The sequence below is a fragment of the Macaca nemestrina genome, chromosome 17 (genome assembly GCF_043159975.1).
Source record: "Macaca nemestrina isolate mMacNem1 chromosome 17, mMacNem.hap1, whole genome shotgun sequence".
In the NCBI taxonomy this organism is placed as follows: domain Eukaryota; kingdom Metazoa; phylum Chordata; class Mammalia; order Primates; family Cercopithecidae; genus Macaca; species Macaca nemestrina.
The window spans coordinates 7,572,935-7,599,535 of NC_092141.1; the positions used below are offsets into that span (position 1 = coordinate 7,572,935).

Consider the following 26,601-nt stretch of genomic DNA (forward strand, 5'->3'; position numbering starts at 1 on the left):
ATCACGAGGTCAGGAGATCGAGACCATCCTGGCTAACACAGTGAAACCCCGTCTCTACTAAAAATACAAAAACTTAGCCGGGCGAGGTGGCAGGCGCCTGTAGTCCCAGCTACTCGGGAGGCTGAGGCAGGAGAATGGCGTGAATCCGGGAGGCGGAGCTTGCAGTGAGCTGAGATCCGGCCACTGCACTCCAGCCTGGGTGACAGAGCGAGACTCCGTCTCAAAAAGAAAAAATAAAAATAAAAATAAAAAAATAAATAGATAATTTTTGTATTTTTAGTAGAGATGGGGTTTCACCATGCTGGCCAGGCTGGTCTCGAACTTCTGACCTTGTGATCTGCCGGCCTTAGCCTCCCAAAGTGCTGGGATTACAGGCATGAGCCACCGCGCCCGGCGAGACCCCATCTCTACAAAAAAAGTAATAATTAGCCAGGCATGGTAGCGTACACCTGTAGTCCCAGCTACTCGGGAGGCCAAGGTGAGAGAACTGCTTGAGCCTGGGAGATGGAGACTACAGTGACTCCTTATGGCACCACTAAATTACAACTGGATGACAAAGCGAGACCCTGTCTCAAACAAAATGAAAAAGCACAGAGAGGCAGTGGAAGAGCTGGAGGGTGGAGGGTGTGCCCCTTCAGATTTGGAAGGCTTCACCAAGGCAATCCTATTGAAGCTAAACTAAGCATGCACAAAGTGTAGAAGTGTATTCTAGGCACAAAGAATAACTGCAAAACAGGCTGAAAAGAGCAGCTCAAAATCTTGAGGCAGAAGAAAATGTGGTGGGTTGGCAATGTGGATGCCATGTAGTGACAAAGAGTCACAAGGCCCGGATGGTCAGTGCAGGACTTGGAGACAGTGGTATGGCACTCGGAATCTATTTGCAATGCAATAGTAAGTCACTGAAAAGTTTAAGTCACTCTTTTTTTTTTGAGATGGGGTCTTGCTATGTTGCCCAGGCTGGAGTACAGTGGCTATTCACAGGCTTGATCTTAGACTAGTCTCAAACCCCTAACCTCAAGCAATCCTTCTGCCTCAGCCTCCTGAGTAGGTGAGACTACAGGCGCACACCACCACACCCAGGTGTCATCATTTTTAATTTCTATTTTTGTGTATGCTTTATATAGTACAATCTGTATAATATATTGAGGGCATACTTAATTTTTCTGAAGGTATGCATTTTTTTCTTTTTTGAGACAGGGTCTTGCTTTGTTGCCCAGGCTGGAGGGCAGTGACATGATCTTGGCTCACTGCAACCTCCGCCTCCTGGGTTCAAGCAATCTTCATGCCTCAGGCACCCAAGTAGTTGGGATTACAAGCACCACGCACCACCACACCAGTTAATTTTTGTATTTTTAGTAGAGACAGTGTTTCACCATGTTGGGCAGGCTCGTCTCAAACTCCTGAACTCATGTTATCTGCCTGTCTCAGCCTCCCAGGATTATAGGTGCTGAGACTACAGGCGTGAGCTGCTGCGACTGGCCTGAAGGTATGCCTTTTTTTTTTTTTTTTTTTTTTTTTTGAGACAGAGTCTCACTCTGTCATCTGGGCTGGAGTGCAATGGTGTGATCTCGGCTCACTGCAACCTCCGCCTCCCGGATTCAAGCGATTCTCCTGCCTCAGCCTCCCGAGTAGCTAGGATTACAGACACCCACCACTATGCCCAGCTAATTTTTTATATATATATATATATATATATATATATATATATTTTTTTTTTTTTTTTTTTTTTTTTTTTTTTGAGACAGAGTCTCGCTCTGCCGCCCAGGCTGGAGTGCAGTGGCATGATCTCAGCTCACTGCAAGCTCCGCCTCCCGGGTTCACGCCATTCTCCTGCCTCAGCCTCCCGAGTAGCTGGGACTACAGGCGCCTGCCACCTCGCCCGGCTAGTTTTTTTTGTATTTTTTAGTAGAGACGGGGTTTCACTGTGTCAGCCAGGATGGTCTCGATCTCCTGACCTCGTGATCCGCCCGTCTCGGCCTCCCAAAGTGCTGGGATTACAGGCTTGAGCCACCGCGCCCGGCCAATTTTTTATATTTTTAGTAGAGATAGGGTTTCACCATGTTGTCCAGGCTGGTCTCAAACTCCTGTTGTCTTGATTTGCCCGCCTCAGCCTCCCAAAGTGCTGGGATTACAGGTGTGAGCCATTGCACCAGGCATGCCAGTATGCATTTTTAAAAGTGTGCAGATTCTTTCTCTAATGAGAAGATTTTAGGTAATTCCATCTCATTCTGTGTCTCTAGTTATAATCTGCATACTTTTAATTCCAGAATTTCTATCACCAACACTAGTCTCTACTGAGCTCCCAACTCCTGTAACAGCAGTTTTCAAGGCTTCCCTGAAGCAAGACAGTGTGTTAGAGACCTGAAGGAATTCCTAGGGGCTGGCCTGAGGATTGCGAGAAGGTCAGCAAAGAGATAAGGATGACAGGGCCAAATGGTGAAGGGCCTTGTGCTGAGATGTTGGACTGTCTTCTGAGGGCAATGGGGAGCCACTGAATCATGTATATCCAGGGAGGTGGCATAACTTGAGGTACACTCATAGATCACAATATTTCTTCATTTTAAAGATGAGTCAGAGGCCGGGCACAGCAGCTCAGGCCTGTAATCCCAGCATTTTGGGAGGCTGAGGTGGGCGGATTACCTGAGGTCGGGAATTTGAGATTAGCCTGACCAACATGAAGAAACCCTGTCTCTACTAAAAATACAAAATTTGCCGGGTGTGGTGGCGCATGCCTGTAATTCCAGCTACTGGGAAGGCTGAGGCAGGAGAATTGCTTGAACCCAGGAGGCGGAGGTTGTGATGAGCTGAGATTGCGCCATTGCACTCCAGCCTGGGCAACAAGAGCGAAACTCCGACTCAAAAAAAAAAAAAAAAGATGAGTCAGGAACCAGACATGTGTTCCTCCCAACTCAGCCTCCCAAGTAGCTGGGACTACAGGCTACAGGCACAGGCCACTACACTTGGCTTTTTTTTTTTCTTGAGACAGAGTCTCGCTCTGTCGCCCAGGCTGGAGTGCAGTGGTGCTATCTTGGCTCGCTGCAAGCTCTGCCTCCCGGGTTCACGCCATTCTCCTGCCTCAGCCTGCCAAGTAGCTGGGACTACAGGTGCCCACCACCACACCCGGCTAAGTTTTTGGTATTTTTAGTAGAGACGGGGTTTCACTGTGTTTGCCAGGATGTTCTTGATCTCCTGACCTCATGATCCACCCGCCTCCACCTCCCAAAGTCCTAGGATTACAGGTGTGAGCCACCGCGCCTGGCCATGGCTTTTTTTTTTTTTTTTTTTTTTTGTAAAGACAGGGGTCTCCCTATGTTATCCAGGCTGGTCTCAAACTCCTGGGCTCAAACAATGTTCCCACCTCCGCCTTCCAAAATGTTCAGATCACAGGCTTGAGCCATTGCACAGGGTCCTCTCTGTTCGTTTCCTTTAAGCATACAGCACAACTTGCAATGATATATGTTTAGTTATTTCAGGTCTATTTCCACTACTAGATGGGAAACTCCATGAGGGCGGGATGGTATCTGTCTCACTCATGGTTGATCTTCCTTGTAATGTGTCTGACACACGATCAACACTGGTTTAATAAATACCGTCCCTGCCAGGAGCAGTGGCTCGCACCTGTAATCCCAGCACTTTGGGAGGCTGAGGCAGGTGGATCACTTGAGGTCAGGAGTTTGAGACCAGCCTGGCCAACATGGCGAAACCCCGTCTCTACTAAAAATACAAAAATTAGCCGGGTGTGGTGGCAGGCACCTGTAATCCCAGCTACTCAGGAGGCTGAAACAGGAGAATCACTTGAGCCCAGGAGGCGGAAGTTGCAGTGAGCTGAGATGGTGCCACTGCACTCCTGCCTGGGTAACAGAGCAAGACTCCGTCACAATAAATAAATACACACTGTCCCCACTCAATGTCTTCCAGTTCTCTACATGCTGTGACTGCCACTCCAGCCTGCCCTGCCACCTTTTCTCATTCCTTTCCTGCCTAACTTAAACTCAGCTCACACTGAAGACTCCCGCTTCTCCAAACCCCTCCCCTCTCCATCTTGTTCTTTGTTCATTGTTTCTTCCACACAATAGAGCTCCTTTAAGGATCATCTCAAGCATTGTGACACATTTTCTGATCCCCAATACACGATCTGTCCCTGCTTTGAACCCCAAAGTATTTTGTAACTAATGATACTCCTATCCTGCCTTGCCTTAATCCTCACTTCCAGAGTAAGAGGGTGCTGATAACAACAGGGCTGAAAACCACGACCCTATAGTAATTTTTTAAAAATCTCAGTACTTTGGGAAGCCGAGGCGGGTGGATTGCTTGAGGTCAGGAGTTCAAGACCAGCTTCGCCAATATGGTGAAACCCCATCTCTACTAAAAATACAAAAATAAGGCGTGGTGGCATGTGCCTATAATCTCAGCTACTTGGGAGGTTGAGGCAGGAGAATCACTTGAACCCAGGAGGTGGAGGTTGCAGTGAGCCAAAATTGCACCACTGCACTCCAGCCTGGGCAACAGAGTGAAACTCTGTCTCAAAAAAAAACAAAAACAAAAAACTAAAAACAGGCCAGGCGTGGTGGCTCATACCTGTAATCACAGCACTTTGGGAGGCCAAGGCAGGCGGATCACCTGAGGTCAGGAGTTTGAAACCAGCCTGGCCAACATGGCAAAACCCCATGTCTACTAAAAATACAAAAAATTAGTTGGGCATGGTGACGGGCACCTGTAATCCCAGCTATTCAGGAGGCTGAGGCAGGAGAATCGCTTTAACCCAGGAGGCAGAGGTTGCCGTGAGCCGAGGTTGCACCACTGCACTCCAGCCTGGGTGACAGAGCAAGACTCCATCTCAAAATAATAATAATAAAAAAATTAAAAACCTAGTATGCATCAGAACCACAAGATGAGCTTATTAAAATACAGATTCTCAGGCCCAAAAGAGTGCTTCAGTAGGAATCTGCATTATTTCAAGCATTCTTTATGACTTTGATGCCCACCAGGGTAAGAACATTATAAGTTAACTTGAAGTGAACAGAATCCCCAGACCTAAGGCTCACTGATTAAATCTTACGAAATGGAGGGAGTTCAGAGGTTAAATCCCTACCCTTCCTCCTCCAAGAGGTTAGATGAACAAAGACTCCAAAGTTTATTTGCCTTTCCTTTTTAATCCTCTTCGTACTCCAGCTGTTTTAAAAAACTGCCCAGAAAACCCAGTAATTAAGCAAAAGGGAGCTCAAAGAGCCAAGGCAAGCCAGCCCAAGAGCAGCAGGGTCCCTCCCGCAGGGGCCAAAGTCTGGATGCTGGGGTCTCCACTCAGAGCCTGGTAGTAAAAGCTGGTGCAGAATAAGGTCGTTCCGGAAGCTAGCAATAACCCGGCCTGAAGGAGACACAGCACAGAAAACAGGATTGTAAGAACAGGGCAGGCTGAGAGGGAGTGTGTGGGGCTTGGTCAGGGTTAGGCACAGGGAAAGATTACCCAGAGGGGCTTTCTGCAGTGGGGCACCCCTAACAGGGCCAGGCTATGTAAGAAGTGGTGTTTGTTGGCCTTTTCAAACAGCTGTAAGAAAAAGAGAAACGAAGGGATATCGTAGGCAATACGGGTGTCTGAAATCCCCTGATGATACAAGGGACCAAAGTACATTCCCCCGCCCCACCCTTGAAGTCCCAGCTTGACTTCAGGCCTTTGGCTTACAGAGCCTTTGGCCTTTGCTGCTCCAGAGATCCGCGGCTCGCCCCCGCCCTCCCCGCCCATTTCCCCCAGGGACCCCAGACTTTATGCCTTCGTAGACCCGCGAGTCAGGGAGCCCCAGCGCAGTTACTTCACCTCCTTCCCGTAGGCATCTGGGAATTGGGCGCCTGTGGAGAAAAGAAGCAAAGGTTACCAGTCCTAGTGCCAGCCCTGACCGCCCCCAATCAGGGGGGACCCAGGTGGACATTGGCGAGAAACGGCACCACCCCCTCCCAGGAAGCTTCCGATTGGTAGGAACACGCTCGGGCAGTACTGGGAACCAATTGGACCCAGCTGGGGGACTTTAAAAGGTTTAGGGCTCCGCGGGCAGTCTGATAACCGGGAGGCTGGGCACTTCCTATAGGTTCCGCCCTTGCAGCAGACCCCGGAGGACGCCCCAAGCACAGTCCCAGCTTCGTCCCCAGCCCCCTGACCGTGCGCCCCGTAGGAGGCCAAGCCTAAGGCCGCAGCTCCGGACAAGGCGCCCAAGCGGCGGAAAGCTGCAGCTGGCCCGGCCATAGCTGTAGAACAGGACGCACCACACCAACACCGCCTAGGCCACCCAAGAGGCCAGCCAATCCCGGCCGCCCATGCAAATAAGGTTCACAGGCGCCCAATCCGGGCCGAGTTCATTTCAGCATTGAGCTCTTCACCCGCCTTTGTAAGACCGCTGCAGAGTGGCGAAGACGTCTGGCGGGCGGAGAAACCAGCACCAATTAGGAGCGGAGGAGCTAAGCAGTGGGGGGCGGGGTTGAGGGCGGGACTAGGGGATTTGCGTCACGGATTGGCCCACTTTCCAAGTTGATCGCGTCTTCGAACCCCCCCACCCCCCCGCTCCGGCCAATTTCCAAAGATCCCGGTCTTCTCTCAAAGTTCCGCCCCCTTTCCCACAGGCTCCTCCTGTTCAGCTTCAAATCAAACCCACTCCCAAAAAGAGGCGGCCCCAAAGATAGCAAAGCCCCGCCTATTGCCAGTAAACCACGCCCACTGCACAGATGGCCCCTCCCCCATGCCTGAAGGCTCCGCCTTCTTTGTATGATGCCCCGCCCCCTGTAGTTAAGATTTTTCTCCCCCCCACCCCCCCGAGACCGCGAGAGCCCCGAGGGTGGAAGATCCTGGGGAATGTCTCCACCCTGCCTTGGCCCGCTACGTCCATCTGTCCGTCTGTCCACTCTCGCCCCCTCCCACCATCTCCAATCCCCCCACTCTCCGGAGGGCGGGCGGGCAGGCGGGTGCGAGCGGGGGGTGTGCGCCGCTCTCTCGGCAGGGGGCGGGGGAGGCGGCCGCGCGGTGACGCGCGGGGCTGCTGCGGCTGCTCCGCCGGCGGATCATCACTCTCGGGCTGGGATGGACGCGGGGCGGGCGGGCCCTGGCGCGCGGAGCCAGGAGTCCGGGCCTCCCGGCTGCTGAGCATCCCTCGAAGCCTCCCCTCACCCCCGCTTTCCCTCCTAGGAGCCGCGCTGACCCCCCACCCCGGGGCTCTGGACTCGGCTCCCGCCCTCCTCTGACTCCCCGGACCTCCCCCTCCCGCCCGCCCTCGGGATCGACTAGATCCCTCCCCCTCCCCGAGGATTCCGGCTGGATCCCTGCCCCTGCACCAAGGATCCTGCGCTCCCGGGCCCCGGGCCCCTGGGGATTGCCGTGGACTCCTCCTCCAGCACCCGATCCTTAGGATCCTCCGCCTGGACCGCCTTCTAGTCCCTCGAAGCCGGCCCACGGAACCAGTGGATCCTCAGTCTAGTCCTGTCCCGTTGTCCCCTCCTTTCTCTGTCGTCCCTACTGCGGGGTTCCCTGTTCTCGGGCTCCCCCTGATCCCATCCCCTAGCTCTCCTTTTCCCGGGGATCGACTGGATCCCGGCCCCGCCCCCCGGGGCTGGGGCGATCCCCCTCCCCCGCCGGGTGAGGCGCTGCGGGCGGGGGCTGGGCCTGCGGGGCCGCGGGGGCTCAGAGGCCGCCGCCCCCTCCCGAAGGCCGTTCGCCCCCCACTCGGAGCCCTGGATGGAGGCACCACGGCCCCAGGGCTGAGCCAGGTAGGACCTAAGCCGGGCCGGTGGAGGGGGCTGCGTGGCGGTCCACTGGGGTCTCCCTCTCCCCATCTCCCTCCCTGCGCCTGGTTTCCCTCAGCCTGCTCTGTCTGCGTGTCTCCGCCTAGGGATGCTCTCGCCGTGTCTCTGCGTCTTGGTCTCTTTGTCTCTGCCTCTCTCCAGTCCATGAATGATCCTTTGAATGGGCCCACAGACCCCGTGTGTTCCCATCTCCCCCTCCCCCTCCTTCTCCCCTTCCCGGCCAAGCCATTTTCACCACTGCAGGAAGGGGGGGCCTGCGGCCTGAGCCCCCGTCCCTCAACTCTCCCCGGCTGGGGGAGTCAGGCCTGGGCAGGAATGGAGAGAGAAGGCAGAGGGATGGGGAGAAGGAGGAGGGAGCAAGATGTGGCAGACAGAGATGGGGAGAGAAAATGGGGGAGACAGAGATGGGGAAAGACAGGAGAGAGAGACAGAAGGCTTGAGGGGGAAATTTGGGGAAGGTATTTGGAGGAGAGAGAAAGAAATGAGAAACACCAAGGAGAGAGATACAGAAGAGAAAGATGTAAAACGACCGAGGGTGAGAGACTGAAGGCAAGAGCTGGAGCAAGCTGGAAGAGGCCCAGGAAAGATGCTCCCAGGGAGCACTACGGAGAGGAGAGAGATGGGGGGGCCTCCAGTGGGAGGGAAGGAGGGAGCGGAGCTGGCTGGTGGGAGGAGGCCAGGGGCCCAGAGTACCTTCAGGAGGAGAGGGTGACTGAGGCAGATCTTGTTGTGGGGAGGGGGAGGGGGCAGCAAGGCCATGGTAACTGGCCCAGTCTGACACAGGAAAAGGAGATCCTGGGGGAATCAGCCCTGAGCCACCTCCAGGTGATGGGGGAATAGGAGCCTTAGAGAAGCTGAAAGGCAGGGGGCATGACTGGGTGTGTGTGGTAAGGATTCCTGTGTCCTCATCTCTGGAATAAATTGACACCTGCAGAGAGCCACCCGCGGGCTGGCGCCTGGCTCTGAAAACCCCGCGTCAGCAAACAGCTCTGGCGGCTGGTGGGGGGACAGGACGGAGGGGGGGTCTTGCCGAAATGACCTGGGTGTCTGCCCCTCCGGTCTGATCTTTTCCCTTGGCTGGCCCCTGCTGCCTTGAGCACCCAGGCATCAGAGCAGCAACTGTGGGGGGGGGGGGGGCGGGCAAGGGGAAGGGTAAGTGAATGAATGGGTTGGGATGGGAAGAGAAGAAAGCTAAGGGTTGCCCCCAGGACATGGGTCACAATGGCTTGCAAAGATGAAGAGGTGGTGGGGTCCAAGGTTGCTTGAAATTGCTGGAGGGGGCAGTCAGTAGGCTCCCGTGATGTCTTCTGGAGCCCACCTCAGCACCGCCTCTCCCCAGCCAGAGGCCTGGTCACTAATGCTAGGCTCTGATTGGCCAACAGGCAGGGCTTTTAGCGTTCTTAGTGCCCCCAATCTCCCCTTCCTCTCAACATATGTACTTCTTCCTCTATGCTAAGGTTGGGGGGAACTCTTGCATTCTGACTTATGCCTCTGCCCTCCCCTTCATGCCCTGAATGGACCCCCAAACCAAGCCAGCCCCTTCCAGTCTTCCTCCAGACCCCCCCTCCAGGGTTAAAGCTGCAGCCCGTTGCCGAGGTAACATTGCGGGGCAGCATCCCGTCACCCGGCAACCGGCTGCAGGATCACGCATCTGTCCCTGGATTTGCCCCTCCAGCGTCCCCTCCCTACTCTAACCCCAGTCTCAAGGTACCCCAACTTCTGAGGGAGGAAATGGAGAGAGTCTGGGGAGAGAGGGATCCTGGGCAGCACAAATCCTTAACGAATGGTGTGTTGAAATGGGGATAAGGTGCTGGGTTTGTGCAGTCCCAAGAAAGGCCTGAGTCTGGCCTGGGGTGGGGGTTCAGCACCATGAAATTACAGCTCAGGAGTAATTAACACGTATAAACAAACCTGCCACTTCCTGCTAATTAATGACTTGGTATTTTTATTTTCTCTTCCTTGTCTACCTCATTCCCTCCCAGGGAGGTGGGATCTGGGACTCCTGAGTCCCTGAGAAGAGCCTGCCTGGGAGGGATACATCAGCTGGAAGGGTGCATGCTGGGTCTGGGGAGCTGACCCGCCTCTCCTCTGGCTGGGCCCTGGACTTGAACCACATCTGGGCCCCACCCCCAGCCTTGGCGCCTGCTGAGGGGAGAAGGGCTGCTGGGTGGGAGTGGGGAGGTGTCAGGGGGCCTGTGGGTGGGAGAAGGGGGCAACTTGGTCTGAATTCCAGGTCACTAACCACTTCTCTCTTCTGTTTCCCCGTTCCTTTCTGTCTGCCCCATCCAATTTCCCTTCCCCTCGGCCACCTCTGTATTTTTCTGTCTGTCCGTCTGTGTCTGTCTGTCTGTGTCTGTCTGTCTCCTGCCGCCCTGCCCTTCTCGCTCCACCTCCCGCAGGTCGGGCCTGCCTTCACCTTCTCCCACCTCCTTCCCCTTCCCCACCCCGTGCCCCCTCCATGGAGAGGAACAGACCCCTTCTCTGTCCAGTCTAACCCAGGTCCCTCCCCACCCCCCTCCTCCCTCCTTTCCCCCACCCCCTCCTCCCTCCTGGGGCGAGGGGGGCCTCCCTCCCTCTCCCCCCCCTTCTCTCTCTCTCCGAGGGGGGGGGTCCCGGGGAGGGAGGGGGGGTCCCCCGATCAGCATGTGGCTCCTGGCGCTGTGTCTGGTGGGGCTGGCGGGGGCTCAACGGGGGGGAGGGGGTCCCGGCGGCGGCGGCGCCCCGGGCGGCCCCGGCCTGGGCCTCGGCAGCCTCGGGGAGGAGCGCTTCCCGGTGGTGAACACGGCCTACGGGCGAGTGCGCGGTGTGCGGCGCGAGCTCAACAACGAGATCCTGGGCCCCGTCGTGCAGTTCTTGGGCGTGCCCTACGCCACACCGCCCCTGGGCGCCCGCCGCTTCCAGCCGCCTGAGGCGCCCGCCTCGTGGCCCGGCGTGCGCAACGCCACCACCCTGCCGCCCGCCTGCCCGCAGAACCTGCACGGGGCGCTGCCCGCCATCATGCTGCCTGTGTGGTTCACCGACAACTTGGAGGCGGCCGCCACCTACGTGCAGAACCAGAGCGAGGACTGCCTGTACCTCAACCTCTACGTGCCCACCGAGGACGGTAAGGGCGCGGGCACAAAGCCGGGCACCCCGTGGACACAGCCCACAAACGCACATGCAGACCCTCAGGCACTGGCACCGCTCTCGGGCTCAGAGCTGGGCCTTTGTGGGGGCAGTGAGGGACGGAGTGTCCCTGCAGCCTCTACGTGCCCCCTGAGGATTGTAAGGGTGCCTCCAGGTAGTCCCAGGCACACACCCTGCAGACAGCTGCCCCATAAGACCCACAGGGGGTCATGGTAGGGATAGCAGGCACTGGTCTAGGCTCACCCACTCTCTCCCCAAAGAGGCACAGTCTGCCAGCTAATCTCAACCTGGACACGGAGGGGGAATCAGGTGATCCACCCTCTGCTCAGACACCCACTCCAACCTTGCCCCACCTCCCGCTGCCAGACCTGAGCTTGTTCCTGGCAGAATACCCAGGTTAGCTACATCTGCACTTCAGGACGACGCAGGCTCTGCCTCTCCCCCTGGCCAGCGAGGGCTGCCTTCCACCTATCACATCATGTCCAGAGCCCCTTGCCTGAGCTGAGCGCCTTGGCAGTGGTACCGATGTCCTTCTCTTCTCCCTTGAGCCCTGTACTCCCCTGAAGGATCAGGGAAGCTCCTTGTCGAGGGCCCCTCCGCTCACAGCACAGCCCACCCATCTTCCCTGGGGCTCTCAAACTTCTGTTCTTAATGAACTCTTGTTCACTACAGGACTGCTCATAGCCCCTGGCACACTCCCTCTGCAGCTCTCCACCCTCCATGCTCAGCACTCCAAGACTAATCAGAACACCTTCCGCAGTCTGAACAGGGTGCAATAGGTGGATTCCAGCCATCACAGCAGACCAGCTTCACAAACACCGCCCCGCCCCCCTGCCCCATGGCTCTTCTGACACCCATCTCACTGCTCCAAAACATGGCAGCATCTGCATAGAGACCATCCGCTGCCACCATGCTTCCCACAGGCCATGTTTCCAGCAACCTTACACATAGGCCTGGTACCCAGGAGCCCCTAATGTACCCTGTACACACCCAGCACCTCCACGGCACGTGCTCAAGTCCCGAAACAGACTGCAGATCCCAGCTACTCCACACTTAAATCATCACCCAACCAACTTATACACTGACCTTGTGCTCCAGCACCCCACAGTCACAATTCCCAATACTTTCATATCACACACACCCCCAGCACATCTCTGAAACTGCGTACCGTGTCACCCACACACACCCGTGCTCCTCAGCATCCCTGGATACAGATCATGTGCCTTAAGAACATCCACATGTACACCTTATACCCCAGTAACCCTGCATGCCTGGGCTGTGTATTCAGCAGGCCCCTCACACCATAGTCCCCAACACCCCCAACACTCCTCAATCATTGTTTACCCCACTCCTACCTAGGGATCATCCGCACCCGACCTCAGGTGGTGAAAACATATCCGGCAACCCTGCATCCTACTCACTGAACAAGTACTCCAACACCATGCCCCCTGCACCCACAATCCGCTCCTGCCAAGCACGGAACATCTCATGCACCTCCACCCACCCATGTCTGTCCCAATACCTCCCAAATGGACCATTCACCCTGTATCCCCCATCCTAGCCATACCCATCTCCGTATAAACCACTGCTCCCAACAACCCATACACATAATGCACAGAGCGTCATCTACTCTAATCCTATTCGAATTTAAAGCACCCTAGTTCCCCATAAGCCATTTATCCCAGTACATGCCCCACCTGCCCCCCAGTACAACACCCTCCACAGGAGAGCCGTGCACGCCACACTCCCCTGCCATCCCAGCGCCTGCCCCATTGTGAGTCCTTCACCTCAGCACCTCCACGTGGGCTGCCCATCCCAGCACTCCCCACTCTCACACAGGCTCTGCACACCCCAGAGCCCCCTCATGGGTGCTGTCTCGTCACCCCCCATGTGAAACATCCACCCTGAACTTGCCACCAATGGACTGTCCACCCCAACACCTCTACACAGTTGTCCACCCCTGCCTCCACACCACCCTTGCCCACACCTTCTGTATTTTTAGCCACTGCTTATTGCAGACCTGCTTGGGGCCTGACACATTCAGGTGATCTCACTGAATCTTCACACCAGCTCTGGGAGGAAGAGGTTGACTCAGGCGCGCTCACACACGCGCTTCATAGACTCATGTGCACACATGCCCTGCTGACTTGGTCCCCACCCCATCCTCTCACAAAGAAGAGGTCCTGTTCCCAGCGGGTCCCCATGGGGCGATGACTGCCACTTAGGAGACGCCTTCCAGAGCTTGCCTTGGCCTTGACCCATCCTCGGCTTTGACCCATGTACCAGTCCCTGTGTCACAGAGGAAAAACCAATCAGCCTTGGGGAACCCCCAGGCCTCTGGGCTCCAGCTCGCCCCTGACCAATCCCGTAATCTGGAGGAAGCCCTGACACTGGGTGAACCTGGTGCTCCCAGTACCTGCTGGCACCTGTGTGCCAGGCTGGCTCAGGGCACTGTGTTTCTAGTTCCCTGTTTGTGGACTGAACCACCCACTCGGCCGTTGGGGAAGGGGGTGCTTTTTGGCAGTGGAGCAGGGGCAGGGGAGGCGGTGGCTGGTGGCCCTGGTGGGAAAGTCACCATTTTGCGGGGAGGAGAGGAAGCCTGGGTGAGGACGAGGTTGTGGGGAGTGCGGAGGGTGAGCTGGAGCGGAGGGCAAGACCTGATGACCCCCTTCCCTGCTTTGCCATACTGGGGACTGGGGTGAGAAGCCAGGCCTGTGAGTACGGATAGATGAGAAGTACTGGCGGTGAGGCTGGGTAGCGGGCAGGCAGCCCCAGCTGACCTTCCCATAGCCCCACAGTGGGGAGCGGAAGGCTTCTGGGGCTGAGCTGTGGGCAGGCTGCCCCCCAACCCTGTCCTGCCCGCTGCCCTGCAGAGTGGTCCAGAGGGAAGCAGAGCCTTTTCTGCTGCAGTCTCTCCTCCCTACAGCCTTGTGGGGGCAGGCAGGTGCTTCGCTGGCCCTGAAGGGGGCCTTCTGAGAGGTGGCCTGGGTGGCAAGCTGGCCTTGGTCTCCCAGCGGCTCTGGGTGGGCTTCCTCTCCCCTCCCACCCACCTCTAACACTGTTTCGTTTCCAGCCATTAGCAAACACATCGACAAGCCAAAACCTTTCCAGCCAAGTGGATATGTCTTAAGACAGCCTCAGCCCACTCAGGCACCCCACCCCCCCAAAACCAGCCTTTTCTTTGGGCATGACTTTTTCCGGGGAGGGGAACAAAATTGGGTTGTAGAAACGTTTTTCTCTTTTCTTGGTTTCTTTTCTTGCAAACAAATTTTGCTTTTTTTGGCTTATTTTTTCTGCCTCCCCCACCCTCCCTTTTCTGCTTTCTCTCCTCCCCTCCCCATCCACCACCTCCCCCGACCCCCATCTTTCCCACAAAATTGTCCTTTTTTCTCTGTTTTGTGTTCCCGGTCTTAGGTCCGCTCACAAAAAAACGTGACGAGGCGACGCTCAATCCGCCAGACACAGGTAGATTAAAAATCCCGCTGCTGCATGTGGTTGCTTATAAGAGGAAGTTCATGGCCCTGCCCCTCACTAAATGTCCCCACAGCCCTCAAGGCCCCTCAGTCGTTCTCCCAACTAAAATGAAAAAGAAAAGAAAAATTTTTAATAATTGGAAAAAAGAATTACGAAAACTTCAAACGAAATTTGAACAATGTTGGACCCACTAGAAAACCTGCCAGAAAAGCTAAACATGGTGAAAATAAGCTGAAAAACAAAAAGAAATTGGAATGTCAGAAAAAAAATTCAAAAGATTTGGATAAAATGTTTAGAATTTGAAAGAAATCTGGACGGTTTTGAAACTTGTGAAACGTACATTTGAAAAAAACAATTGAAATTGGAGCAAAACAACAGTTCAAAACAAATTTAAAAGTTGGCAAATTGATGACACCATTGAAACATCAGAAGCCTGTTGCAATTCCAAAAGCCTGTCAGACACAGAAAACGCAAACATTTGAAGTGAATGAAAGAATTTGACAATTTTTGAAAGCAGGGCCCAATATCTTGAAGTTTCACACAAAATTTTGAAAAAAAAAATGCAAAGAATTTTTTTCTTTTTTTCTTTTTTTCAAAATGGATCTTTTTGTTTTTTCTTTTCTTGTTGAATCTGCCCGAGAGCTTCTTGCTTTTTTGGTTGTTTTTTTTTTTTTTTCTTTCTTTCTTTCTTCTTTCTTGATCCTGTTTTTGTTGTTGGTTTTGAATTCTTGTTGCCCCAGCCCCTTTCCTGCTCCTTCCCTTTCTGACCCCTCCTCCCCCCACACTGGGAGAGGGGTGGGGTGAGGATGGGAGAACTGAGGACAATTAGGACAGGACCTTGGAAGGAAGGAGATTCCAGCCTGAAACTGCTGGGAGGTCACTTGTGGTTCAGGAGCAAAGGCGAGGACAGGATTTGGGAGAACACAGCGAGGGTGCTGCCCACCTGGAGCTCTGGTGGAAGCAGTCAGGAGCATGGGGCTGCAGAGGGGGTCTTAGGGATGGGAGGCAGAAGCTGTCTGTGAGTCAAGGAGAATGTCTTAGTGACCTGCAGGTTGACCTTCTGGCAGGAGGGATGTTTCTAGCAGGATGAGGGAAGTGGGCAGAGGCGCTGGGACCAGCTGTGGAGGCCCAGGCCTGGCTTTGGTTTGCTGAGTGTCCAGGCTAGCAGGGAGGGCTGGTGTCAAGAACGAGGAGGACCTGTGGGCCGGGGTGACCCAGCCCTAGCACTATGGCTGAATCATGGGGAGCCTCAGGGGCAGAGGAGGGTACTGTAGCCTCGGGGACCCTGGCAAGCACTCTCAGACTCCCACCTCCTCTGGAATTAGTCACCCTTCAGTCCAATCTGGAGCGACCCAAGGACCTGATCACATGTGGCAGTGATCAGGGGATCCTCTGGGGGGTATGGCGGGAAGGAGTCCAGTGCAGAACCCAGGGCTCAGGCCAGTTTGGGGTATCCAAGACTCAGCTGCACCCTGGCTTCATTAAGCAGGCTCTTCCTCCTCCTGCCACAGTAATTAGGCTGGGGGTTGCCATGGTGACCTGGGGAGGGTGACCTAGAAAGGAATTAGGGCGGGGAGGAGACCAAGCCCCAGGGGACCCTGGGCCCAGCACCCCCTCACCCACAGACCAGGGACCCTAGGCCTGACACCCCTCACCCACCGACCAGGGTACCATGTGGAGTGGAGGCCCAAGGCCTGAGTCAGAGGAGATGCCAGGACCCTCCCAGCAGCTCCAGCTCCAGTTCTAGCCTCGGGAGCTTGCTCGTCCCAGGGACAGGAAGGAGATGTCCTATGTGGGGGGGCATTGGGGGTTCCCTGGATCCAGCAGATGCCCTAAGGAGGGCCACTGCCCACCCCCAGCCTCTATGGGGTTTCTTGGAAGGTCTGCATTGGAGAAGTGCCTCGGGGAAGGCTGGCAGAGGGTGGGGAGGGACCGTCTGCCAGGGCTAGCTGGGGAGGGAGGAGGGGAATCCGGTCTTGCCCCCCAGGGATGGGAGTGACATGTCCCCTGAGCTCCAGGCCAGTCCTCAGCAGGCCTGGGAGCCGGGCGGTGCTGCTTCCGGTCTGACTGTGTCCTTGTCCCTGACCCCCTGGCCCGCCTGCCACCCCCTCCCCACGCAGATATCCGTGACCCTGGGAAGAAGCCTGTGATGCTGTTTCTCCACGGCGGCTCCTACATGGAGGGGACCGGAAACATGTTCGATGGCTCAGTCCTGGCCGCCTACGGCAACGTCATTGTAGCCACGCTCAACTACCGTCTTGGGGTGCTCGGTGAGGGTGGGCAGCCAACTCCGGGGATCGGGGGAGTCTGGGAGGTGTGCCTGGTGGGCAGGGTTCGTCCACATCCAGTAGAATGGCTTCTGGGCTGGACTGAGCTGCCCAGAAAGAGGGCAGGGGCGCTGTGGCACCTCCAGGGAGCCCCTCTTCTTCTCTACTCCCAGGTTTTCTCAGCACCGGGGACCAGGCTGCAAAAGGCAACTATGGGCTCCTGGACCAGATCCAGGCCCTGCGCTGGCTCAGTGAAAACATTGCCCACTTTGGGGGCGACCCCGAGCGTATCACCATCTTTGGGTCTGGGGCAGGGGCCTCCTGCGTCAACCTTCTGATCCTCTCCCACCATTCAGAAGGTACCAGCAGTGTCCCAGCCTGTCCCACCCTTCCCGACCCTGCCAGCTCCCCCTTCTCCTTCAGGCTAGTCCTCACAACCTGGCCTGAGGTCTGCCTGTCCCACCAGGGCTGTTCCAGAAGGCCATCGCCCAGAGTGGCACCGCCATTTCCAGCTGGTCTGTCAACTACCAGCCGCTCAAGTACACGCGGCTGCTGGCAGCCAAGGTGGGCTGTGACCGAGAGGACAGCGCTGAAGCTGTGGAGTGTCTACGCCGGAAGCCCTCCCGGGAGCTGGTGGACCAGGACGTGCAGCCTGCCCGGTATGGGATGGGAGAGGGCTGGGTCCAGGCCTTCACTCTCCTTGCTGGTTCCAAGGAGGCTGAGGTGAGAAGTGCCTGTGGGCATCCCCTTTGGCAAGGAGAAATGGGCTTCAGGCGCCCAGTAGGCGGCCTCCTCTCTCAAGCCTTCCTTCAGTGGAGGTGCTCAGACAGAGCAGGTGAGCACAGGGTGCCGTGAAGTGCTTTGGGAAGACTTCGGAGAGGCCAGATCCCCCAAAGGACCCATTGGAGGATTTCAAGTAGGGAAGAAGGGTCTTGCAAGTAGAGGGAAGCATCTGTATGTGGGCTTAGCAGGCCACGGGCCAAGAGGAGGCCAGTGAGCAGGTGGTGAGACCCTGACCGCTTCTCCCCAGCTACCACATCGCTTTTGGGCCCGTGGTGGATGGCGACGTGGTCCCTGATGACCCTGAGATCCTCATGCAGCAGGGGGAATTCCTCAACTATGACATGCTCATCGGCGTCAACCAGGGAGAGGGCCTCAAGTTCGTGGAGGACTCTGCAGAGAGCGAGGACGGGGTGTCTGCCAGCGCCTTCGACTTCACTGTCTCCAACTTTGTGGACAACCTGTATGGCTACCCGGAAGGCAAGGATGTGCTTCGGGAGACCATCAAGTTTATGTACACAGACTGGGCCGACCGGGACAATGGCGAAATGCGCCGCAAAACCCTGCTGGCGCTCTTTACTGACCACCAATGGGTGGCACCAGCTGTGGCCACCGCCAAGCTGCACGCCGACTACCAGTCTCCTGTCTACTTTTACACCTTCTACCACCACTGCCAGGCGGAGGGCCGGCCTGAGTGGGCAGATGCGGCTCACGGGGATGAACTGCCCTATGTCTTTGGCGTGCCCATGGTGGGTGCCACCGACCTCTTCCCCTGCAACTTCTCCAAGAATGACGTCATGCTCAGTGCCGTGGTCATGACCTACTGGACCAACTTTGCCAAGACTGGGTGAGGGCCAGAGGGGCTGGGTGGGGCTGGGTGGGGCTTGGCGGGCCCTCCTTCCTTCACGTGGCCACCATTCCTCTGTTAAGGCGCTCACCCTGGCCCGCTCTCTTGATCGAGTAAAAGCAACCAGACACCTCTGTGCTAGGCACTGAGCTGAGTGTTGGAGACTCAGCAGTATCAGACAGAGAGGCCCCTGTTTCTTTCTGGGGAGTAGGGGGCCCATTCGGTGGTTTTGGCTTGGCGTCCATCTCTCTCCCTCCTTGCCTGATCCCCCCTGCCCAACCTCCCTAGAGCTCTGCACCTCTGGCTGACTGCTCAGGTGTGTGTGTCTGAGTGTGTGCAAGAGTTTGTGTCTGTCCTCTTCACTTCTGTCTCTGTCTCTCTCTGGAAATCCACTGACAGCTCTTCTCCCCTTCCCTCTGCTGCTCTCTTACGTCTGTTTACTTTTCGCTGTCTCCGGCTGCCGGCTGATTTCAGCCTCGCTGTGTCTCTGTCTCTGGCTGTCCCTCCCATGTCTTTGACCCTGTCTCTGTTTCATTCAGGCTCAGCTTCTGCTTCTCCGGGACTATCTCTGTGTCTGTCCCTGCCCCTCTGCCCGCATTGCTGGCTGTCTCTGGCTGTCTGTCTCCATCCCTATTTGTCTCTCTGGCGTTGTCTCCTGCAGTTTCTCTGTCTCTTCATCTCCATCTATGTCTCTCTGCCTCTGTGACTTTCTCTCTGGCTTTCTTGCTGTCCCCCTGTCTCTCTGCATCTCTGTCTGGCTCCCTTCCCACTGCCACCCACCCTCCTTCAGAGCCTTGCCCTCACTCCTCCTTTCCCTGCCCTCCTGTGCCCACAGGGACCCCAACCAGCCAGTGCCGCAGGATACCAAGTTCATTCACACTAAGCCCAATCGCTTCGAGGAGGTGGTATGGAGCAAATTCAACAGCAAGGAGAAGCAGTATCTGCACATAGGCCTGAAGCCACGTGTACGTGACAACTACCGCGCCAACAAGGTGGCCTTCTGGCTGGAGCTCGTGCCCCACCTGCACAACCTGCACACGGAGCTCTTCACCACCACCACGCGCCTGCCTCCCTACGCCACACGCTGGCCGCCTCGTCCCCCTGCTGGCGCCCCGGGCACACGTCGGCCCCCGCCGCCCGCCACCCTGCCTCCCGAGCCTGAGCCCGAGCCCGGCCCGAGGGCCTATGACCGCTTCCCCGGGGACTCGCGGGACTACTCCACGGAGTTGAGCGTCACCGTGGCCGTGGGTGCCTCCCTCCTCTTCCTCAACATCCTGGCCTTTGCTGCCCTCTACTACAAGCGGGACCGGCGGCAGGAGCTGCGGTGCAGGCGGCTTAGCCCACCTGGCGGCTCAGGCTCTGGCGTGCCCGGTGGGGGCCCCTTGCTCCCCGCTGCGGGCCGTGAGCTGCCACCAGAGGAGGAGCTGGTGTCACTGCAGCTGAAGCGGGGTGGTGGCGTCGGGGCGGACCCTGCAGAGGCTCTGCGCCCTGCCTGCCCGCCCGACTACACCCTGGCCCTGCGCCGGGCACCGGACGATGTGCCTCTATTGGCCCCCGGGGCCCTGACCCTGCTGCCCAGTGGCCTGGGGCCACCGCCACCCCCACCGCCCCCCTCCCTTCATCCCTTCGGGCCCTTCCCCCCGCCCCCTCCCACTGCTACCAGCCACAACAACACGCTACCCCACCCCCACTCCACCACTCGGGTATAGGGGGCGGCGTGGGGAGGCCCTCCTCCCCGGCCCTCCCTGGCCCGGCCACTCCGAAGGCAGGGAGGAGAACTTGGCAACTGGCTTTTCTCCTGTGGAGTCGTCACGCCATCCAGCAGCACTGAGGTGGACATGGGATTCCTCCCTGGGGTGCGTGTCTCTCCCACGCAGAGAAGCCCCGTCTCTTCTCTGGACCTGGGCCTTTGAACAACTGGGGGGCGTTTTCTCCCCTCCATTGGGACACCCGTCTTCGGGGTGTGGAATGTGGTATTTTCCCGCGTGGAGGTGTGCTTTCTCACAACGGGGTGTGTTTTCCCATGTGCAGGGTGAGGTTTTTTTTGCCGCCCTGGACACATGTTGGCCCCCTCAAAGAATTTCTGTGGGGATTTGTACCCCAGAATCCTGTTCCCTCATCCCTTCTCCCACCTCCTCCCCTCTCCCTCCCCCTGGAGACCCTGGAAGTGGTGTGTTCACAAACAGTGACCCTTGGCCACCAGACCACAGAGGATGGAGCCTGGGAAGCAGCGAGGAAATCACAGTCCCCTCGCCCCTGCCTCCCCTGCCCCCACCCCGGCGAAGCATGTTCCCCCCGCACCCGCCTTGGCACAAGTCAGATGAAGCACGTTCTGCCAGGGAGGCCCTCACCTTCCAGAGAGGACAGACACAGATTTCCTGCCGGGGGAGGGAGGAGTCCACGCATCCCGGTGTTGCCTGGAATCTTCTTTTCCCGTGGTCCAGGACGCATTTCTCTGAGTGGAAACATGTTCTTGCATGTGGCAGCCGGCCCCTCTCTTCCCAGCACTTCCCTGCCTCCCCCAGGCCTCAGGCCCAGCACTCAGTTTCTCCTCACATGGCAGGTGAGCACAGACTTCTAGTTGGCAGGAGCTGAGGAGGGTGAACAAACCTGGAGGAGGCCCAGCCCTTGCTCCCGAGCTGGGGGTAGGGGGCGTGGCAACGTACCGACCGCAGAGGCCATGCATGTTTGACCAAAGCCCTCACTGGGGTCCGAGGACAGCCTTTTCCTCAGGCCTCAGAGCGTTGCTCATCCGTGCCAAACTGTGTAGGTGGATTTGAGCGGAAAGACCCCCAAAATGTGCCAAGAATTTCCCAGTCCCAGGCAGGGCAGGGGAAACTAAGGGCAAGTAGGATACAGGGTGAGGGATGTGGCACGTGAGGGGGCTCCCGCCTGTGCCCCTTCTCCTCACCATGTCTCCCCTGCCCTGCCTCAGTTCCCCGTTCCCCTTCACCTCCGTCACTCTCTTTGAAGCTGTCCCCACCTCAGTGTCAGACCAGCCCTCTCCTCAGCTCACCACCCTTCTCTGACCCGTGCCCCCTCCTTGGCTGAAAGAAAGGAGTCTTGAAGGGTGGAGGGGAGGCAGCGGGGAGGAAGGTCTCACCGGACAGGTTGGGGAGAATGAGGTCAGCGGTGCTGAGGAACAGATGGAGGGGGCAGTGGGGATGGGGCTTGGGCAGACACCAGCAGGAAGAATTTGAAATGTGTGAGGTGACTCCCCAGAGGGCCTCTGGGAAAAGAATGATGTCTGGAAGGGCTTAAGGGACACAGTGGATGAGGGGAGAGTCCTCATCTGCTGGCATTTTGTGGGGTGTTAGTGCCAAACTTGAATAGGGGCTGGGGTGCTGTCTTCCACTGACACCCAAATCCAGAATCCCTGGTCTTGAGTCCCCAGAACTTTGCCTCCTGACTATCCCTTCTCCTCCTACCTCCATCCATGGAAAATTAGTTCTTTTCTGATCCTTTCCCCTGCCTGGTCTAGCTCCTCTCCAAACAGCCATGCCCTCCAAATGCTAGAGACCTGGGCCCTGAACCCTGTAGACAGATGCCCCCCAAATTGGGGCATGGGAGGGGGGCTGGGGGACCCCATGATTCAGCCACGGACTCCAATGCCCAGCTCCTCTCCCCAAAACAATCCCGACAATCCCTTATCCCTACCCCAACCCTTTGCGGCTCTGTACACATTTTTAAACCTGGCAAAAGATGAAGAGAATATTGTAAATATAAAAGTTTAACTGTTGGTTGTGCCTGCTCTGTTGTGGGGAGGGCAGTCTCTGAAGAAACAAGCCCTGGGGAAATGACAAGGGAGGAGGGGTCCTGACCCCCAGCCCTTCTTTTCAGTGACCAGCTCTGAGGTCTGAGAGGAAGGGGGAGTGGGTGCTGGGGTCTGGTTGCCACGGTAATATGTCTGGCAAATGAACGTCAGGACCCGTGTCTATGCCGAGACTGGAGCCTGGTGTCGTTCTGTAATGGAAGGACAAGGGCTGATGGGGGCAGATGTCAAACAGGCCGGAGGTCCAGTGGGCTGGTGTAGGCAGCTAACTCAACAGAGGCATGTGAGGTGAGACGCATGTTCTCTGCCAAGGCCTGGGCTCAGGCAAGAGGGTCAGCCACAGGTCCAGGACTCAGGGTAGTCCCTTGGCACACTGTAGGGGAGTGGCCTGGCACCATTGTGACCCGTTCACTCCCAAGACCCTCAGGGACAGGCAGGCAGTCAGTGGACACTGTGGGCACAGTGGGCTGGGGGCGTAAGGGCCCTGGTGGTCCTAGGGACCCCATGGCCATGGCTGAGCGGCCGAGGCCCGATTGGGCCTCGTATCACAACTGCAACACCAACAGCTGCCAGGACCTGGGCAACTCTGTCCTGTTGCTGCTGGGCCTCATCATCTGCATTAACATTAGCATCAATATAGTGACCCTGGTCAGGGTGGGGCCGGGTGGGAGGGAGCTGGTGGGATGGTGGGGGCAGGCCTGCCGGCCAGGGCCTGCCTGGGATCACTGTGTCTTCCCCCACCTAGCTCTGGAGCCGATTCCGTGGCGTCTTATACCAAGTGTTCCATGATACCATTTGTGAGAAAGGTAAGCAGGTGTGGGGACTGGGGCACAGGAGGGGCAGAAATCAGGCGCTCTAGCCTCAGCCCTAAATTAGCCCCTTCCCTTCTTGCTCGCCCCTCTCAGACACCATAGCTGTGCAGCTGCCCTCCCTGGGCCCTGCCTCTCCATGCCTGTAGGAGCTGGCCTCCCCACTAGTCTCACCTCTCCCCATCCACAGAAGCTCCTAAGTCATCCTCACTCGGAAAGCAGACCCAGCCCTCTAAGAAGCAGAGTTCCCCTGCAGTCCATCTTCGGTGCACCATGGACCCGGTGAAGATGACTGTGACCCCGCCCCCAGCTCGCCGCCATCGCCGTCGAGGCTCTCCCACACACTGTGCTCACTGCCCAGTAGCTTGGGCTCCTGACACCGATGACGAGAAGCCCTATCAGTACCCAGCCATATGCTCCTACCACTGGGATGGCCCTGAGGACTGGGAAGGCTTCCAACGCACTCAGGGGACCTGGGTTCCCTGGACTCAGGACCCCCAGGAGCCCCCTCCCCAGACCATCCGCTTCCAGCCTACCATAGAGGAAAGGCCCCTCAAAACAGACATGCGGTCCCAGCTGGGCCTAAGGGCCTATGTGTATTCTGTGAACCCCCCACCTCCCAGCCCTGAGGCTCCTAGCCACAAGAACAGTGGGGAGGGGGCGGTGCCAGAGGCAGAGGCGGCTCAGTTCCAGCCTGTCCCAGCTCCCATCCTGGGCCCAGCAGTCGTCCCTGAATTTTCCCGGTGCCGCTCCTCAGGCCGAATAGTGTATGATGCCCGGGACGTGAGGCGGCGGCTACGGGAGCTGACCCGGGAGGTGGAGGCCCTGTCCCGCTGCTACCCTCTGGCCTCCGGATCCAGCACTGCCGAGGGGACAAGCAAGAATTGGGTGTACCGTTCCCTGACTGGGAGGTGACTGGAAAAAAATAAAAAGGAGAGAGGAGGTGATCTGTGGTGGTGTTGGGGTGCCAGGGCCCACACAACACCTAGAAGCTGTGGCTGTGAAGAGAATGCTGTCCCTGGCCACAGGGCCCTGAGCCCTGAGGACCCTCGTCAACCTTTTGCCTCAAAGGCCTATCCCTGTCCTCAGCCTTTCCCAGGCCCTCTGGGTTCCAAGGCTCTCACCTGCCTCTACCTTGTTTTCTTTCCTTTTCTTTTTTTTTTTTTTTTTTTTTTTGAGACAGGGTCTTGCTCTGTTGCCCAGGCTGGAGTGCAGTGGTGCAATCACAGCTCACTGCAGTCCCAACTGCCTCCCACCTCAGCCTCCTGAGTAGCTAGGACTACAGGCATGGGCCACTAGTTGTTTGTTTTTGTTGTTGTTTTTTGTTTGGTTGGTTTTTTTGTGTGTGTGTGGTTGTTTTTGTTTTTAAGACAGAGTCCTATTCTTGTCACCCAGGCTGGACTGCAATGACATAATCTTGGCTCACTGCAACCTCTGCCTCCCAGGTTCAACCAATTCTCCTGCCTTCAGCCTCCCAAGTAGCTAGGAATACAGGAGTGAACCACCACGCCCGGTTAATTTTTGTATTTTTAGTGCAAATGGGGTTTCGTCATGTGCTGGCCAGGCTGGTCTTGAACTCCTGACCTCAGGTGATCTGCCTTCCTCGGCCTCCCAAAGCGCTGGGATAATAGGTGTAGGCCACCCCTCCCTGGCTGCGCCACTAGTTTTTGTAGAGATTGGGTTTCACTGCTTTGCCTAGGCTGGTCTCAAACTCGTGGGCTCAATCGATCCGCCTACCTCAACCTCTGAAAGTGCTGGGATTACAGGCGTGAGCCACTGTGCCAGGCCTGTTTCCTACCCCTCTTCTGAGACAGGGTCTTGCTCTGTCACCCAGGCTGTGGTGCAATCATGGCTCACTGGAGACTCAACCTCCTGAGTTCAAGCAATCTTCCTGCCTCAGCCTCCTGAGTAGCTGGGACAACAGGCACCACCATGCCCCGTTAATACCTTGTTTCCTTTAGTGCACGGAGAAGCCCCTAAATTCTACTCCAGGTCCTGTAGTGCAGTCCTGTGCTACAGGAGACATCTCCATCTCCATGGCCCTCGCTCCTTAGAAGGCTGGTGCCTGCCAGAGCCCAGGGTTAGGCTGCAGCCACAGGTGAGGCCTGGTTCCCACGTAAGCCCTATTTATTTAGGGAGGGATGGCTGAGAGGGCGTCTAGTCCCTCACAGTTCCCTATTTACCCTGAAGATCCTATACTCAAGAAGGACTGGAGCAGAGGATGAAATATTGGGAGGCCCCTTGGCTGGGCGCGGTGGCTAACGCCTGTAATCCCAGCACTTTGGGAAGCCGAGGCAGGTGGATCATGAGGTCTGGAGATCAAGACCATCCTGGCTAACATGGTGAAACCCTGTCTCTACTAAAGAATACAAAAAAAAAAAAAAAAATTAGCCGGGCACAGTGGCAGGCGCCTGTAGTCCCAGCTACTAGGGAGGCTGAGGCGAGAGAATGGCGTGAACCCGGGAGGTGGAGCTTGCAGTGAGCTGAGATGGCACCACTGCACTCCAACCTGAGTGACAGAGCAAGACTCCATCTCAAAATAATAAAAGAAGTATTGGGGACTCCCTCAAGAGGTACCTCACTGTAACATCACAGCCCTCTGTGACCTCACTCCTTTGATTAATTCACTATGTCACCAGTGAGGAGACTAAGTTCAAAGAAGCTAAGCGTCTTGCACATGGTTACACAGACACTGAGGATCAAGCTCATGGCTTCAGATGCTCCATCCCATTGCTGCAGAGCCAGCGTGACCCACCAGAATCTCCCACCTTCCCCAGTTCGCCGTGTGAACTCAGAAACTCAAACTCAGGCCCTGCCCTTCTCCTAGACAACTGGGATCACAAGCACATGCACACACACACCACTTGGGAACAAGCAACCAGGTGCATGAGCCCGGGCTGAGGGAACTGGACTTCACCTTCCACTCTAGACAGATTCCTGGAATGTGAGCAGATGGACCGTTTGCAAATGGCCCTGCTTCTCTCATTCAACTAATGTTACTGATCATTTTCAATGGATTGCATTCAGTGGATATATATTGAACATCTACTATGTGTTTGGAGGCTGGATGGGAAATGCTCACTGGCCTTTCTTTCTGCTGAGTGGTTCACTGTGTGAACAAATGGCTTGCAGTCTCCAGGGTGCCACAGACCCCAGTGATGCACCTGTTTTAAGTCAAACACTCTTTTTGGCATATTAACAATTACATCTATTTTGTGCTTTGTTTATTGCATGTGTTTGTTGTTGTTGTTGTTGGGTTGTTTGTTTGTTTGTTTTGAGACTGTCAAGCTCTGTCACCCAGGCTGGAGTGCAATGGCACAATCTCGGCTCACTGCAACCTCCACCTCCCAGGTTCAAGTGATTCTCCTGACTCAGCCTCCCAAGTAGCTGGGATTACAGGCACCCGTCACCACGCCCAGCTAATTTTTGTATTTTTAGTAGAGGTTTCTCCATGTTGGCCAGGCTGGTCTCCAACTCCTGACCTCAGGTGATCCACCTGCCTGGGATTACAGGCGTGAGCCATGGCGGGTTTTCTCTCTCTCTCTCTCTCTTTCTTTCTTTCTTTCGGGAGACAGAGTTTCGATGTGCCACCCAGGCTGGAGTGCAATGGCGAGATCTCAGTTTGCTGCAGCCTCCACCTCCTGGGTTCAAGTGATTCTCCTGCCTCAGCCTCCCGAGTAGCTGGGACTACAGACATGCACCACCACGCCCAGCTAATTTTTGTGTTTTTAATAGAGACGGGGT

General features: G+C 56.5%; 3 protein-coding genes across 4 annotated transcripts; 2 read left to right on the forward strand and 1 right to left on the reverse strand.

Annotated features, from left to right (window-relative positions):
* Nucleotides 1-5,133: 5,133 nt before the first annotated feature.
* LOC105473477 (transmembrane protein 256) lies at nucleotides 5,134-6,308 on the reverse strand. The gene is made up of 4 exons (XM_011727294.3): nucleotides 6,151-6,308; nucleotides 5,813-5,844; nucleotides 5,465-5,545; nucleotides 5,134-5,365 (listed from the first exon to the last, which is right to left on the reverse strand). Exons 1-4 carry the CDS (start codon nucleotides 6,233-6,235, stop codon nucleotides 5,222-5,224), a joined length of 342 nt encoding a protein of 113 aa, XP_011725596.1. The 5' UTR covers nucleotides 6,236-6,308; the 3' UTR covers nucleotides 5,134-5,221.
* A 733-nt stretch (nucleotides 6,309-7,041) lies between these two features.
* On the forward strand, nucleotides 7,042-22,015 carry LOC105473486 (neuroligin 2). Of its 2 annotated transcripts, XM_011727300.2 has the most exons (8): nucleotides 7,043-7,746; nucleotides 10,182-10,885; nucleotides 14,323-14,373; nucleotides 16,503-16,652; nucleotides 16,823-17,008; nucleotides 17,116-17,308; nucleotides 17,680-18,276; nucleotides 19,112-22,015. In XM_011727300.2, the coding sequence occupies exons 2-8, from the start codon at nucleotides 10,426-10,428 to the stop codon at nucleotides 19,983-19,985; spliced, it is 2,511 nt and encodes an 836-aa protein (XP_011725602.1). In that variant the 5' UTR covers nucleotides 7,043-7,746; nucleotides 10,182-10,425; the 3' UTR covers nucleotides 19,986-22,015. The 2 variants fall into 2 exon arrangements, with proteins under 2 accessions (XP_011725606.1, XP_011725602.1); XM_011727304.3 differs by lacking the exon at nucleotides 14,323-14,373 and having other exon boundaries at nucleotides 7,042-7,746.
* Nucleotides 22,016-22,490: 475 nt separating this feature from the next.
* Nucleotides 22,491-23,804, forward strand: LOC105473502 (spermatid maturation 1). The gene is made up of 3 exons (XM_011727312.3): nucleotides 22,491-22,696; nucleotides 22,794-22,854; nucleotides 23,048-23,804. The coding sequence occupies exons 1-3, from the start codon at nucleotides 22,553-22,555 to the stop codon at nucleotides 23,770-23,772; spliced, it is 930 nt and encodes a 309-aa protein (XP_011725614.2). The 5' UTR covers nucleotides 22,491-22,552; the 3' UTR covers nucleotides 23,773-23,804.
* Nucleotides 23,805-26,601: the final 2,797 nt, after the last annotated feature.

Excerpts from the sequence above, each read along its gene's own strand:
- LOC105473477 (XM_011727294.3), bottom strand. The coding sequence starts at position 6,235 with ATGGCCGGGCCAGCTGCAGCTTTCCGCCGCTTGGGCGCCTTGTCCGGA. Across the intron at positions 5,845-6,150 it reads GGCCTCCTACGGGGCGCACG|GCGCCCAATTCCCAGATGCC; the intron begins GTCAGGGGGCTG and ends TTTTCTCCACAG. Across the intron at positions 5,366-5,464 it reads ACTGCAGAAAGCCCCTCTGG|GCCGGGTTATTGCTAGCTTC; the intron begins GTAATCTTTCCC and ends TGTCTCCTTCAG.
- LOC105473486 (XM_011727300.2), top strand. The coding sequence starts at position 10,426 with ATGTGGCTCCTGGCGCTGTGTCTGGTGGGGCTGGCGGGGGCTCAACGG. Across the intron at positions 17,309-17,679 it reads CAGGACGTGCAGCCTGCCCG|CTACCACATCGCTTTTGGGC; the intron begins GTATGGGATGGG and ends GCTTCTCCCCAG. Across the intron at positions 18,277-19,111 it reads ACCAACTTTGCCAAGACTGG|GGACCCCAACCAGCCAGTGC; the intron begins GTGAGGGCCAGA and ends CTGTGCCCACAG.
- LOC105473502 (XM_011727312.3), top strand. The coding sequence starts at position 22,553 with ATGGCCATGGCTGAGCGGCCGAGGCCCGATTGGGCCTCGTATCACAAC. Across the intron at positions 22,697-22,793 it reads GCATCAATATAGTGACCCTG|CTCTGGAGCCGATTCCGTGG; the intron begins GTCAGGGTGGGG and ends TCCCCCACCTAG. Across the intron at positions 22,855-23,047 it reads TGATACCATTTGTGAGAAAG|AAGCTCCTAAGTCATCCTCA; the intron begins GTAAGCAGGTGT and ends CCCCATCCACAG.